Genomic DNA, 15,956 nt, shown 5'->3' with positions numbered 1-15,956 from the left:
ACATACGTGTAATTCTCCATCACCTGTGGAGCTATAGTAACCAGTGGGAAACAGTAGGTTTTCATAGTCACATTTTGGAACTCTCCAAGACCCTCCAGGAAGGCTCTCTGTTTTATAATCTTAGAATTTGTTGGCAGACCAAACACACCCCATATGTCTTTCATCACTACTGATGACCACACTCTTGTTTTCCAGGCCCAGCTTCGGGCATTTATTCCAGAGATGTTGAAGTACTCCACAGGTCGGGGAAAACCAGGCTGGGGCAAAGAAAGCTGCAAGCCCATCTGGTGGCCTGAAGATATCCCATGGGCAAATGTCCGGAGTGATGTCCGCACAGAAGAGCAAAAGCAGAGGGTGAGTGTTCCTCTGGCCTGAGTTGCCTGTTACTTTTCCATTCTGAATTAACCACTTCATTTTTGTTGTTTTACTTCTTATGCTATAAAAGGTCTAAAAACATTTGTGTAATAGTCAAAAAAGAAGTCTGTCCCCAAAAAGAAGTTTGATATCTCTGATTTATATAGCCTTTCGCATTCGTCACTTCATCACTTTGAAGACTTGGGATGGGTCTGTGAATTTACACTTTTCTGTGCATAGTTGTCTTTTGGAGCAGTTTTAGTTTTATGAGATGCTTGGAAAAACTGAAGAAACTTAAAGTAAAAATATTACTTCACTTCACAAAATATCACTTTGAAGATTTAGAAATGTCCTTATTTCTGGTTAGCAAGAATCACTGTTGAAAATATGAATATGAGAGATATAAAGTTGGTCAATTCTGCTGATAATGAAACTTCTTTTAAGAAAGAGGAAAGACTAAACCAGGCATCCTCTTGTACCTGCTCTACATGTTTTTCAGTTAGCTTAAATTTACTGAGAATCTTAATGTCATAAAATTCTTGACAAAATTATAAACCTTTTATGAGAAGTTTGAGTTGGCCTCAGGTTAGAATAGGGTATAAAACCCAAAAGCTAAACCAGACTTTGATCAGGAAGGAAACAAGTGTGAAATCTTTGGTACTGAATTTCTTTGCGTCTGAATCTATGGGAAATAATCCCAAGAAGGTTTACTCTATACAAGTTTAGTTTGGTTTGATAAATAAGCAGCTGCTTATTCCAATTGTGGGACTGAATAACCAACATTCTTTGTGACTTAATGTGCTTTACTGGTCTTTTGGTGACAGGTTTCATGGACCCAGGCATTACGGACCATAGTTAAAAACTGTTACAAACAGCATGGGCGGGAGGACCTTTTGTATGCTTTTGAAGATCAGCAAACACAAACACAAGCCACAACGACACACAGTATAGCCCATCTTGTACCATCACAGACTGTAGTCCAGACCTTTAGTAACCCTGATGGCACTGTCTCACTCATCCAGGTGAGTAAACCTTATGGTTACTGGATTATGGTTTGACGCAGATCAGTGGGCACCTCACCTCAGGCTGGAGAAAGTTTTCTTTATGCAAGTTCTTATATGAACTTTATATAGATCCCCAAGATCTCCCTAACTGAACTTGATTTTTTGAATAATATTTTTAATTGTTTATATTTTGCTAAATATAGAACTATGGGTAGCATTTCTGACATTTCCAGATCAAAGCACTGTAAAAATGGCCTCTTTTTTTTTACCATTTCACTCTGTCAGTGGCCAGGAAATACTCCTTCTGAATCACCTCTTATGAGGTTAAAAAAAATTGTTAGTAGATAAGGAGCCTCTAAAATTCAGATTGGAGTAAGAGTAGAAAGTTGGTTGACTGACACTGGACACCAATGGTGAAACATGTTGACTGCTAATACTGATTTATTTGGTTGAAGTAAAACTCTGAAACACCTGTTAGTGTCTGATATATGGTTTTAGTAATTCATTTCACATGACAAGGCATAGGAATCGTTATCTGTGTTGAATTTGGGATTAAATGAATCTTAACTTCTGAGTAAAGAAGAGCTGGAAGGATCTGTCCACTGACTCATATCGCTTTCCGTGTTTTTCTTTAGGTTGGTACAGGGGCAACAGTAGCCACATTGGCTGATGCTTCAGAATTGCCAACTACAGTCACTGTTGCCCAAGTGAATTATTCTGCTGTGGCTGATGGAGAGGTGAGAAAGAAGATTCTGTCTGCATCCACTTAAATACTTGAATGTATAGGTGAGGGAGAAGGGGAGGGTCCAGAAGATGAGAATACTGTAAGTAGCCTACACATCTGTAGCATTATTTAATTTAAACCTTTTTAAAACATCAGACCATGCCAGTTCTGCGAAGTAGCTTACTCTGTGTATATTAATTATAACAATTGAAATTTATGGATCTTTATGATTCAGACCTAACAGTCATGAACTTACAGTTTTACATTTGCAGCATAGGACTTTGTATAATACACAATAAAAAGGGGTTATCCATTTAGTAGTTGTATGCTATGAATCCCAAAGAATTTAAACTTTGGGCCTTATAAATCAGTAGACATGATTTATTAAATTTTAAACATGCCTTTGAAAGAACTTCACAAGAAAATCCTTCCCTACCCAAACTGAAGTAATTATGGCATGTTAACTTAAAGGCAGCTAACATTTATTGAGCACTCGGTAAATTAAGTAATCACCCCTAGAAAGTACAGATTCTGTTACCATCTTCACTTTGTACATGATAAAACTGAAACATACAGTTGTTAGGTGACTTGCCTAGAGGCACAGAGTAAGTGTTGAAGCTGAGTAATAGATTTAGAAAAATGTTGTCTAGGCTCTGAGCCATCAGTGAAGTTCAGAGAAGAGTTCATTAAGTCACTATGGGCTTTTCCCCTAAAGGATGTACTCCTGAAGTTTGAAAAATAGCCAGCAAATATCAAAAAGCAGTATCAGAAATAAAGCTGAACGTATTATCTCACCCTTGTTCTAAACTATGGAATATTTCCCCTCAGAACACCACAAAGTCACTTTCATTTGTGCATCTCAGGAAAGGGAGGGAGCTGATACAGGTTCACGGCTAGTGAGATGAAGAGAAATACAGCAGGTTTCTATCAGCCAGCATGTGTTGAGCACCTGCCATGCTGCAGTTGAGGTGTTAGGTGTGTGGAGTTGATTTACACAGGAACCTGCTCTCAGGGAGCTCCTGTCTAATGAGGGAGAGAAATGTCTACATAAATGAACTATGGTTCATTGCATAGTAGTGTATGCCTTCAGGAGAGAATGTTTCCAGCTAGGGAGACTGGGAGGACTTGGGGCAGAAGCTAGCATTTGGTTTTCCAGTATGGAAAGGTAGAGCCAGCAGGATATTTACTTTTTTATGTATATAAACATCATGAATGAGAATGGATTAGCGGAGGGAAAAATTCATCAGTCCCCAAACACTAAAACCTGGAGGACACTCCTTGAAGTGTGAAAGAGGTGGCAAAGACAGTGGTGGTACATTTATGGGATTTGTTACTTTTTGACTTAGTCAAATTTATTAAGCATATCTCCCTACTGAACGTTTCCTGGGTACTGTTTAAAGAAAGTAACTTTGAGTTTCTTAAACACTTCTCTGGAGACTAATTCTGTGCAATCCGTTTTACAAAATAACTTCACATAAACAAAGATAATCTATATATTCAAAAGTTCATGGAAAATATGAAGGATAAGCACACTAAAATTATTTTTAAGTATCTTTGTGGAAGTGGGTGAATGACATATACAAATAACTTATTGGTAAATACCCAAATTTGGTCAGATTAAAAAAAATTCTAACCCTTCCCATACTTCCAGTGAAACAAAAGTGATATGAAGAGAAGCCTAGGTTATCTCAGAAAGTGGCAAAATGTTGTAGATTTTATAGTATGCTTCTATTTGCCTTCTGATTTCTCTCAGATGTTACCATGGTTGTTAGCATCTTAGTTTTGAACCTCGAGGTTTGTAATTAGTCAAAATATCTCACTGACTTGGAACAGATAAGAACACATCAAGCCAATAAAGATGACTCAGTAGAAACATCCTACTGGTTGTGTTTAGCATCGTTTCTCCCAAGGAACAGAAGGCACTTTAAAAAATAAACAATACCTATACTTTGAGAAGTTGTAGGGTCATTTTATTATCCAACCCTCACCAGTGAGAGCTCTTACATTTAGACCACACTGCATTCAATATCCAGTTAGTTGCATTTGGTTACATTTATAAGACAAAAGTCTGTTGGCCTGTCTCTTCTGGTAATAAATGGTCTCCCAAATCTGTTTGAGTACTCTGTGCTGAGAATGCAGAATAAGTAGTTACAAACAAACAAACAAACAAACAAACAAACAAACAAAACTAACCTTATACAGCTTAAAACTAGAGACACATAACTTTCGTAAACATTTAGAAATGAATCAAGGAATTTCAAAATAATGTGAAATAACTATATATGTTGATTTCAAAATATTTATACAATTTCAATTTTGATGGCGTATTTACAAATACAAATGGATTTGAGAATTTATTTTATTGTGTGATAAGATCACCAGTTGGTATTGGTGATAGTAATTGCATTATGTGTCAGAAAAATTGAAACTTCAAATAGAATGATATCTGATAATAGTGGTGTATGTGACTCTGTTAGAAGAAACAGGAGAAGAAGAAACTAAAGTATAGAGATATAGAGACATGAATTTTAAACTGAACCATCAACACAAGTAACAGTTTTGAAGCAGCATAACTTACATTAGGTGGACTTTTTATGAATATTAATTTACTTGAGGTATGGGTAGGCTGAAGAACAAGTAGAGAAATACAGATAAAAATAAAAATATCCTTTCAGTAAACGCTTTCTGAGCCCTGTGCCAGGCACTGCATATACGCAGATAGAGGAAAATAAAACTGTGTTGCTCTTAAGGAGCATTCAGGTAGGTGGTAGAGGAAAACACATCAGAGAAAATGGCAATGAAGTACGGATCTGGTAGCAGCAAGCCCAGGGAGCTATGGAACACAAGAGAGGTCCTGAGCCGTGGACTGAGGGGAGAGGAGGTGTCTCGCTCCAGTCTCAGCTCCGACTAGAGGGGTGAACAGGAAGAAAAGGCCAGAAGGAAGGGAGCAGCACATGCAGTGCATCTCAGTGTGAAGGTATGGCAGAGCCACAGTGGTTCATGGTAGCTATGGGGTGGGAGTAGCCACAGTTTCAAGAGCCTCGTTGGAGAGAGTCTTTCTCAGAAAAGCACAGAAGCTAACTATACATCCTCTGTCTGAACAGCTTTCCTTTCTAGGGTTCATGGCCCTTTGTCTGGGATATGGTGACATCCAGGCATAGATAACTACACAGTGGCTCCCAGAAGATGGAAAGGGAGAGCAATAAGAGCTCAAGCAAACACAACTGAAGTTCTGAGACTCAAGAATACGAAATTCCAAAGAAACATTAACACCTAAGCTCATTTGTTACCTGTCATTACTCAGTAGAAATTTCTTCATCTGCTTCTTCTTCCCACTTCTTCACAGTTTACCACCATCCATTAATCTTTCATAATTTAACTTCCTTAAAGAATTCTGTGAGTGGCAACATTCTAATACCATTTTCACTACAAATAAAGCTGTAGCTAAATATAAATATATATATTAAATTGCTGCCATTTGAGTATGAGTACTTGGGAGTACAACTCCACCCCCTACAGTCCAAGACTCAGGACCTCTCCTCTGTGTTCTGAAGCACTGGGCCACACTCAGCCGTGGGATGGGCAGAAATATAAAGGGGCAGATCTGGAAAGAATAAGGCTGTTTCATGGCAGAATGTGACAGGGCTGGCCAGCTTCAGCTGATGTTCTGAGTGGAATCATTGACCATCTATGGATTGGCGGTGTAATTTGCCATCTAAGATGGCACTGTTTGCAGTGATGCTCACTGGAGTAATGAGATCAAAGAGATAATACCTTAAGAAGCAAGAGTTTTATGAGTTCCTGAGTGGGCAACTGTGCAGCTCTAAGGGAAGGAAATGGGATATCTCTGGCTCTTAGTGATGGGCTCTGAAGGCTGCTAGCACAGCCCACTGCCTATAAGAACTCAGGGCAAACACTAAGGTAGCTCAAAGGAATGTCCCATTCTCGGGGAGGCTTTTGACAAACATTTGGAGAAGCACTATGATAATCTAAGTATGGTAATAGAACCAAAGCAGGAGGCATTTAAAACATCTACGTCACCTACAGCTTGCGGCACTTTCTTTGGGACACAGTAGCATGTAGGCACAGGTTTACCACTCACTGGGCCCCAGCGAGAGCTCCAGTAAGCACAGCTAACATACTGAGACCTGAGCCTGTGGAAATATTGTGCCTGAGCTGACTAATTTGTCACATACCATGTTTCAGAATAGAAATTGCTTTCACTGCCCTTGCTGCTTTTTGTTTGGGGGGAGGAATAATTAACCAGTGTTTACTGAGCAAAATGGACCGAAGTAGCTAGGTTCAGGTATCCAGAACTGAAAAATCTCTAAATCCAAAGCAATGTCCTAAAATCAGTGGTTCTCAAACCAGGGACACTCCCTACACCCCTCAGAGAGAACATTTGGCAATGTCTGGAGATAGTTTTGATTATCATGACAGGGGAGGTTCCTATTAACATCTCCTGGGTAGAAGCCAAGGATGCTGCTGAACATTCTACAGTGCACAGGACGGACCCTACAACAAAGAATTGTTTAACCCAAAATGTTACTAGTGCCAAGGTTGAGAAACCCTTTCCTAGATCTAGAAAAGCTGAATTCTAATCTACCCTATATAACCAGATAGTATATTTTTGTTGTTTTTGTTTTATTTCTTCATAATTCCTCCCTACTAACAGAAAAGCAGTTTTTGCTACCTTAAAAAATTATTTACTGAATTTGGCAGTTTCCATCAAAAATAAAAATACAAAATAGTTTTGATACATAATTCCATCTCTAGGAATTTACTCAGTAAATAGACTCACATAAAATATACAAAATAGTGTATAAGGATATTCATCACAGTACTGTTTGTAACAGCAAACACTGGAAACTACCTAAATACCCATTAAAAGATGGCTGGTTAAATAAATCATGGTGTATCTTTGTATTATCATGCTCTGAAGCCATTATTATGAATCATGAATGAATGAAGCTGTTTGATTCATTCCAAAATAGGATCATTTCAGAGCTGTATTGTTTGTGGAAAAAGCAAGGTACAAAAAGATATGTAGAATATGCTGCCATTTTTCTTTTTTGAAAGGAGAGAGTAGAAGGGGGTTGTAGGACTGTGTGTGTGTGTGTGTGTGTGTTTGTGAATATGCTTGCATAGTGAGAGAATATCTTTGCAAAGATACATAAGAAATAAGTAACAGCAGTGAGAGTTTGGGCACAAGGTCTGGAGTACTGGCATTATACTCCCTTTGGTACAGTTAGACTTTTGTTAGAATTATACTTATTATGATCTATTCAAAAACTTTAATTTTAGAATAGGTACTATATTGATACGACTTAGATATTTCAAAAATTATTTAAAAGTGTGCAGTGGGAAATCTTGCTTTCTGTCTTCTGTCCAGCATATTCCCACAATTCCTCCCCATGCACGCACTGAAGAAAATATTTTCAATAGTTTCTTATGTGTCCTTCCAGAATTTCTTTATGCAAATATAAGCAAGTTGAAATGTGTATTCTAAAACCGTCCTTTTTAACACAAAAGGTATCATGCTAAAAACCCTTTTCTATACATTGTAAGTCATGTTAATTTAAACGTGTGTATGTATTTGGCAGAGCACATAGCAATTTTTTAGAAAAATGACTTTTAAAAATCATAATCTTTTTGTGACTTTAATTTTTTAACTATCATGTCCTTTCTGCCTCAGGTGGAACAAAATTGGGCCACGTTACAGGGAGGTGAGATGACCATCCAGACAACGCAAGCATCAGAGGCCACCCAGGCGGTGGCTTCATTGGCAGAGGCCGCAGTGGCAGCTTCTCAGGAGATGCAACAGGGAGCTACAGTCACCATGGCACTCAACAGGTGGAGGCAGGGGTGGGGCATAAAAGAGGAAGGCGAATCTGTCCCCATTTACAGATGTAAAGAGAAACATTGTACCCCAGTTTGTCACAGTTGGCATTTGGAACTTAATACTCTTAGCCCATAGGACACTGTAAATTGTCTTATAATTAGCCCTCACCCACCCCACCCCTGCAACCCGACCAGCCTTTCTGACTTCCAGCTCAAGCCTGCTGGTCAAGGGACATGGGTCCCTTTTGCTTTATCCTATTCTGTGCTCCTTAACAGACCAAAAGCAGCGTAGTGTGAGTACTTTGTGTTTTTAAAGGGACCAATGGATATAATAAAAAAATCAAAAAGCTTCAGGATTGATTTTCCTTTTACCTTATAAAAGAAACTGCTTTTTGTTATGGCTATTAATCCATGTTAGCTGGTCAAGAACTGATTTTACTGACTTTTCAGGAAATTTGTTTTCCTTGCTCTTATCAGTGACTTTGAAATAAAATAAGTTTGGGATTATTGGGGAAGATGGTAATTTTTTTCTTCAGGAATGTTTAGGAAGGCTACTGCAGAATGGTATACTCCAGTAAGAGGTAGTTTTCAAAACTAAATTGTATCGTTCCCTGATTGGTTCCTTCTTTTGGTTGTTGACAGAAAAAATCATCCCCTTTTATTCTTCTTATTGTTCATTGCTGGCACAATTTTATTTTTGATGGACCCAGGCATTTTAACTAATGGTTAAGAGTTTGTGCCTTGAAGCCAGACTACCTGAGTTTGAATTCTAGCTCTGTCACTTACTAGCTGTTTGACCTTGGGTGATTTACTTGATCTCAGTGCCCAAACTTTCCTCTATGTAAAATGAGGGTAAAACTAGTACCTACCTTGCAGGTGCACAGTGAGAACTGGGAAAGTCAATGCACGTGAGATCCTTAGATCAGTGCCATCATAGAGTAAGGCTGCTATTATCACGGGCAGCTGCTGTTGGTCTCAGTCATTGAACTCCTGTGACATGCCAACTCTCTACTAGGTAAGGTTGTAAAGGAAGACTGCTCTAAGATATAATGTCTGCCTTACAGAAACCGTACTGTTATTGGGAGATTGATTGAAATAAAACACTTAGCAAACATATTACTCAGAGTATAATTCACTGTGTGATTGTACAGTGTAGACTATGAGCATAGTAGAAATTCAGAAGAAGGGGATCACCTCCTCCAAAATATAAAAACCAGCTGAGGTTTAGATTGGCTGTGATATACTCGAAAGCCTTGATAGGCTTGTGTACAGATGATTTCCATGAGGCTGTCTAGTTATGGTGACTGAGAAGATGGTTCTGAGGTCATGTAGATTCAGGTTTAAATCCTACTTCTGCCATTTAGTAGTCTTTTGATCTTGAGAAATTTAACTGCTGAACCTTGGTCTCATCATCATTATAATAAGGATAATCTTCATCACATAGAACCAGAAAGATTCAATGGAATGATATATGTATAAAACTTCATCCAAGTGTCTGGCCTACAGTTAGCACTTCAGAAATTACACTTATTATCATCTAACTTATTAAGATTTGTTTATCTAGAATTGCTTATCGTGAGAAGAGATTCGAAATAGGCCAGTTTGGAAGAGTCAGTTCAGGTGTGACTTGTCGAAGGCTTGGAAACTAGAAGTAAGGGTAGAGATAAAGTGACTGATTTTCAAGAAAGTTTGGCCAGGACTTGGTGGTTGATTAGGTATGAAAAACTGAAACACACTCACCCTTGTCCTCCCAGTGTTACCAGTGAGTCTTGAGTGACCTGAGATAGAAACTTTTTCTTAGCCCATTGAGCCATGTCACTTTTCAGTAGCATGAAAGTCTTATTTCATTCCTTTTGCTTTGACCCAATCCCTCTCTTACCTTTGAGAGAGGACACACAGATTAACTTCCTGAAAGCTATGGCCAGAGCGAGAACCTTCCTCCTTTTGGTCCAGTAACCCCTCACTGTAGCTTGGGACCTGAGAGGCCGCCATGAAAGACAAGAAAAACTTAAATTTCATTGAACTAGCACCTTGGATATTCCAGTGAAGTGTGAGTGCCCTGGGAACCCTGTACATAGTGGAAAATATGAGGTACATTCTGGCTCCCTTCAGTGTAAGGGCCAGGACTTATTTCTAAAGACAAGGAGGGTAATGGTTTCCCCTGAGGGCTTGTTAACAAACTCAGATGCAGCTGAGGTGGCTACAGTGTTTACTGCAAAGGAAGGAGAATATGGTTCACTGTGGCATGTAGGAGGAGTAAAGAGATGTTGAAATCTGTTTGCAAACGGGTAGTTCAGTGCCCTGATGAGTGTTGGGGGGATGGTATGTTGCTACCTCTGCTGGGGGCGAAGAAACCAAGCCTGGCAGTGAAAGCCTAGACTATAGCAGGCTATTAGGGAACATCATGGGCTTTCTAATTCCAGGAGAGGTAACTCAGTGTCTAATGTCAGGAGGATTGAATTTGAGGCACAAAGCCTTGGTGTTTGCTTCTCTATGGGATGCAGTCCATTCTCAACTTCTACACAGAATTTGTTACTGGAAGTCATCTTAGTGAAAAATACACTGAGAATCTGGTCTTAGTTCCTATGGTAACAAAGCAGATTCATAGAGCTGCTCTCTTATAGCCTCTGTTTCAGGTACAATTGGAACAAGCATGGTTCTCTAATAATCACCTGCACGTCTGCTGCACTGTAAACAGCAGATGTGAGTGCAGAGTGGAGAGAGAGAGGCAGGCTACATGGAATGGCAGGTGGGGAACAAGAAGGCAAAGTGGCTCCTTTGACTATTGAGGGGAAAGGGATCAGAGCAGGTGCAGAACAAGCCTGTTTTTCAACCACGCTGTTAAAAGAGTTTTGTATAGCAAGTTAGGACGAGGGCCCTGGGTTCAGACTACCCACCCCGGCATTATAATAACCCAGAAAGGGTATAGAGAAACTGTCATTTAAAAATCTGGAAACTAGTTAATTTTAATTATTTTCAAAATATATAATAAATAAACGCTTTTAGGAAGGAGATGGCAAGAGAATCAAAGTGAACAAATGAAAACCAGAGTATCACGGCTCAAAAAAGAGCTGTTCACCCTGAACGACCAGACAGGAAAGGAAGTGAAGTCATCATTTGCTTGTTGCAATACAGTGATGAATTTGAAGTTTCAGTTTGTTGGTTAAGCTGTCCTAGACTTTTATTCCCTCTTAAACAAGTCCTGCAAAGTTAGTACGGTCCTTGCACATAGAGGTACATGATAAATATTTGTAGGCTGAATCTGCATTTGCCCTGGTAGAAATTTACAGTGTTGTTGACAGTGAGACAGGTTTTACTGAGTGTCTACTGTGTCTAGTGCTGTGACTCAGTGCTGTGGGGGAACAAATGCCTAAGTTGACTCCTCTCTTCAAGGAAGTTAAGAGTTGCTATTCTTCTGCTGTGAAGAACTTTGCTTAAAAAAGAAGTGAATCATATTTTTAAAGAAAAATTTACTCTTACTGTTTTTTAAATGAAAATTTGACTTAAAATTAGAGTTATAATTAAAATAAAATTTGACTTTAATATGTGGACTTGTATTTATTTGTCCAGTAACATGGGATGGACAACCTAGGTCAGAAATCCTCTCTGGAAATGGAGGACAGGGACTGCGCAACTGCCTCTTTTCCCATAAATAAAGGTTGGACACTTGCAGATAAAAAGTTGATGGAAACTTCCGATTTACAACTCCGATTTGGAAATGACTTTTGTCAAAAATTGTGAAGTGGTTGCTTAGAGACATTTTGATCCCTATTCACCTTTTTAAGTAAAGGTAATCTTTTTCTAGCAGTATAGTTTGAACATTTCCCATGAAGTCTAGCGTAAGTGGTTAGGACAGATTTGGAAATGAGAGTCAGCTGACAGCAGGCGTCACCGTCGTCTTCATGTGCTGGGTGAAAGGTCCATCCGTCACTGCTTTACCCCTGGCCCTGACAGGTACCTGTGGGCCTGTCAGTGCCCCACATCCCTGGCATCCCAGATTGCTTTACGTTGTTGCTGGTTCACAGCTCTTCTTCTAGCATAACATATTTTAGAGAGGTAGCAAAGGAAATGACTTCGAATATTTAGAGCTTCAGACATCATAAAATGGGTATAGCTGGAAACAGGTAAACTTTCACGTCAGGGCTTGGGTAACTGCTCTCCCCCTTGTAGCCCGTGAAATTCCACACTGCAGGCATGTGTCCAGGAGTGGCCGGACATCACCTTTGATGGTCATAGAAATAAGTGATTAAAAACTGTGGGGAATGAGCAGTCACTGAGATAACCTATAAACAGAGCTCCTATTTCTATATAAACAATTCTCATATACCAGCTTTTTTCTTCAAAATACCACACAGCTGAAGCATTTTCCTAAGAATATACTTTTCAACTTTCCATAAAGTCTCAGGTCAGAGTATTAAATAATTTTATTGTTAATCAGTGATAACTGAACACTGTAGAATTGACTGGTAGTATTATTTGACACGTTTCTCAGAAAAATGTTAAAAATTAAGGATCTGGGCACTAAATAATCATTCATTTTACTATCTGTAATAAATACTTACGAAGCACTCTAAAATTAAAATCTGCCTTGTAAAATGTAAAGAATAGTCTTAGTAATTCCAGATCAAGGGTCTGCTTTGGCTCTGAATTCATATTGTAGATACTGTGGGATGACTGGCTGTGGGTATCAGATCTGAAGTATGTTTTAGCATAGAGAATAATCTTACCTTTTAAGTGGGCTGCATCAACCTCAATTCTATCCCAAACTTTTTAAAAAAAAATTTTTGTTGAAATGTAGTTGATTTACAATGTTAGTTTCAGGTGTACAGCAAAGTGATTCAGTTATACATATACATACATATATATTTTTCCTTTTCAGATTCTTTTCCATTATATGTTATAAGAAATTGAATATAGTTCCCCGTGCTATACAGTAGGTCCCAAATTTTTATATAAAGGATGTAAATATGTAATTATGATCTTGAATTAAGTCAAAGGAAGTCTGGAAATGAAAATTTACCACAGGTAAACAACTAGAAAAGGAGAGGGTGGAATCATCAATTTTGCATTTACCTTATTATTTTTAATAAATGTCGAATATTTATGTGGAGAAATACGAAGTTAGGTAAGAAAAGCAGGCTATAAAACTCGTACAGTATGATCCTGATTATCTGTTTAAAGTTGTGTTTAAGATTAGAAAGACAGTAATTCTTACCTCTGCATATTTAAAATTTTTCTCTTAAAGAAATTTTTGCAAGTTTCTACATGCATTTTACTGTCAGAGACAAATAACTTTTTAAACACACTCAACAATTTAAAAAGCAAGGCAAGTTAACAAGAGGGAAATTTTCTATTTAATAAGACTTTTCTGTCCACTGGATTTCTTATACTGCTTCCTAAAATCCTTATAGTGACTAAGAAGTCTTCCCCAGAGGAATGATTATGTCAGTTGCTTTACTTGTCTGCTGACTTCCTCAGATGAAAGCATCACTTAAGTTTGGTCCACATTGCTTCACCCACAGTCATGGCACATTTACCCTAGCCGGTCCACAGGCCCTTTCCATCCTCACCTACAGCTTGTGATTGTGAGATGACTGATAGTTATGGCAAAGTCTGCAGCTTCAGAACAAAGCTGAATCAGCTGGCTTTTTCGGTGTCAAACCCAAGACTTTGTCCATCTCTGCTAAACAAAATGACACCACCCCCTCTCCTCCATGCTCACTTTTGATACTCCCTCAGTAACTGTGCAAAGTGATACCTTTCCCAGGAGAGGTGCTGAATGTATCTTTTTTTTCCTTCACATTTTGAAATCTCTGAAATTTGGATGATGAACTATATAATCTTATAATTGTCAGGAACTTTTTTATTGGCACATAAAACAGTAATGAATTTTATAGTTTGTATCATAGAATCAACAAAAATGGGTATTATGCATATAATAAAAGCATATCATAAGGAAAAGAAAATGGGACACAAGCTGCTAGAAAAGTGTTCACTGTAAACAGATGGTTAATATCGTTCTGTTCTGCAGGGTGTTTACTTTGCAGGGAAGGGAGGTTTATTATTTCATTGTGTTTTTACAGTCAAGGAATTTGGGCTTATAGTGATAATTTAAACTTTAAAGTCTTAATTCAGCACTGCCCACATGTACAGTGAGGCAAAGGGAAGGGTTGAACTTTGCAAGATATTAGTCAACCATTACTTTGTATTTGGAATCATGGATGTAAACCAAATTGTTATTTTTTAATATTAATTGAATAGCAAGTCCAAATTGATGACTCCTCATATTATCATCTGTCTTCGGCTATAAAAGGGCAGTATCAGATGGTCTGCCTTGTGTTACTGTAAAGAGACAAGAGAAAAAAGAAACCTCATGATTGACAACCAAAATGACTTTTGCATTGTGAATATGGATCAGAGCTTTGACTATGGGTTGCAAGTACTTGATTGATATTGATAAAGAAAAGACTGGAAATGAGTGTCTTCTGTCCTCAAACACCCATTTCCTAGGTTTAAAGTAAATTTCACATTAACTATATAAATATGAAAGACAGGTTTCCATAGCTGTTCATTATTATTTAAAAATTGCTCTGGTTCTACCAATAGCACTGGAATCCCTTGTTTTGCTGGTTGGCTCACAAATGTAGTATCCATGGAAAGGTTGAAAGGTTGTTTTGTCTTGCTGCAGTGCTATACCTTTATTCAACTCACACACCCCCTTCTCCCATTCCTGTATCCACAGCGAAGCTGCCGCCCATGCTGTCGCCACCCTGGCCGAGGCCACCTTGCAAGGGGGGGGACAGATCGTCCTGTCTGGGGAAACCGCAGCAGCCGTTGGAGCACTTACTGGAGTCCAAGATGCTAATGGTAAGAGAGCATAAATATTTTATTGAATTTCTTCCCTGTTTCCACTTAAACCTCCATGACATGACTGACAGCAAACCCTTCAGAATGAAGCTGAGTTTGATTTGAGTTTTTTAAATATTGGTAGGCAATTGATACTTAGGAAAATTCTAGGAGCCTTTGATTCCTTTCACTAGTAGGAGACTTGGGGTTTCTTGAGTGGGGAAAGGCATAATGATGGCTACCTAACTGACTTGCTTATTTGGAAAGTGTTTGCTGTGACAGGACTTGCTGAGAAGGATATGAAAATTTGCTGTGGGGCACATTTTGTCCTTTTTCTCCCATGGGTAGATCCATGTCCTTTGCTGTAGCAGAGATTCTCCTGTGGGCGAGTGCATTGTGGTAGGAGGAATGTTCTGAATCCCTCGAGAAAGACTCTACCATCTCACCACAAGGTCAGCCAGCAGGCTGTGATGAAGGCGTTTTTTCTGGCTGATCCTATGGGTTCTGCTTCCTATTAAGTGTGGCCCTATTGAGGACCCCTGGATTTAGCCAATAACATGCCACCACCCTGCCGTTCTTTCCCAGCTCTTTGACTTCCTGGATATTGGTGATATCCTGAATAAACAAAAGGGATACAGTTCATAGGAATATGGTGACACAAGTTTACGACTCCAGCTCAGCTCTTTGGATCCACTTCAGCAGGCTATGGGAGTCCATTACTAAGACTTGGGCTACTTGGAGAAGTGCCTCAGAAGTCTGGGTCAAAGAGAAGGACCAGCCCTGTTCTGTGAGACTCTATGTGATTGTTTATTAAGCTTTTAAAACACACATATGATTAGGTTAAGTGGGACAAATTAAGTTCTCCATGGCTTTTGGAAATTTGTGGTTTAAAGTCCTGGAAAGAAGATAGATAATAGCATACTTTTATTTAGGGAAGAAGTTCCTTAATGGCATTAGTGGCAGGAAGAAAAGTCCCTGGCACTTTTTTTAGGGTAGGTCCCTAGAAACTGAATAGCGTGTTAGTTGGAAAAGTCTTTGAAGAAAGACACAATGTTGTGTCCGCCTTCAAAAGTGGGAAGAAGAAGAATAACATGGGAAATATAAAGAGCCATGTGGCTTCCGAGAATCATTCTCATAAGCAAACAAAAAATCAAATACTGCAACTGCAGCCTGCTTTTTCTGTAGGG

The 15,956-nt window shown here is 38.8% G+C and overlaps 1 protein-coding gene across 5 annotated transcripts in view; it reads left to right on the top strand.

Moving 5' to 3' along the window:
- The window catches only part of NRF1 (nuclear respiratory factor 1), a 127,251-nt gene that overhangs the window by 78,838 nt on the left and 32,457 nt on the right, over positions 1–15,956 (top strand). For all 5 annotated transcript variants that reach the window (XM_074367074.1, XM_074367070.1, XM_074367072.1 and 2 more), the window contains 5 exons: positions 196–354; positions 1,179–1,376; positions 1,994–2,095; positions 7,778–7,935; positions 14,666–14,790. In XM_074367074.1, the coding sequence (XP_074223175.1) occupies positions 196–354; positions 1,179–1,376; positions 1,994–2,095; positions 7,778–7,935; positions 14,666–14,790 (742 nt within the window). The remainder of the gene's footprint in view (positions 1–195; positions 355–1,178; positions 1,377–1,993; positions 2,096–7,777; positions 7,936–14,665; positions 14,791–15,956) is intronic.

Source organism: Camelus bactrianus, chromosome 7, assembly GCF_048773025.1.
Source record: "Camelus bactrianus isolate YW-2024 breed Bactrian camel chromosome 7, ASM4877302v1, whole genome shotgun sequence".
Taxonomy (NCBI): domain Eukaryota; kingdom Metazoa; phylum Chordata; class Mammalia; order Artiodactyla; family Camelidae; genus Camelus; species Camelus bactrianus.
This window is presented reverse-complemented; position numbering and strand designations above follow the sequence as displayed.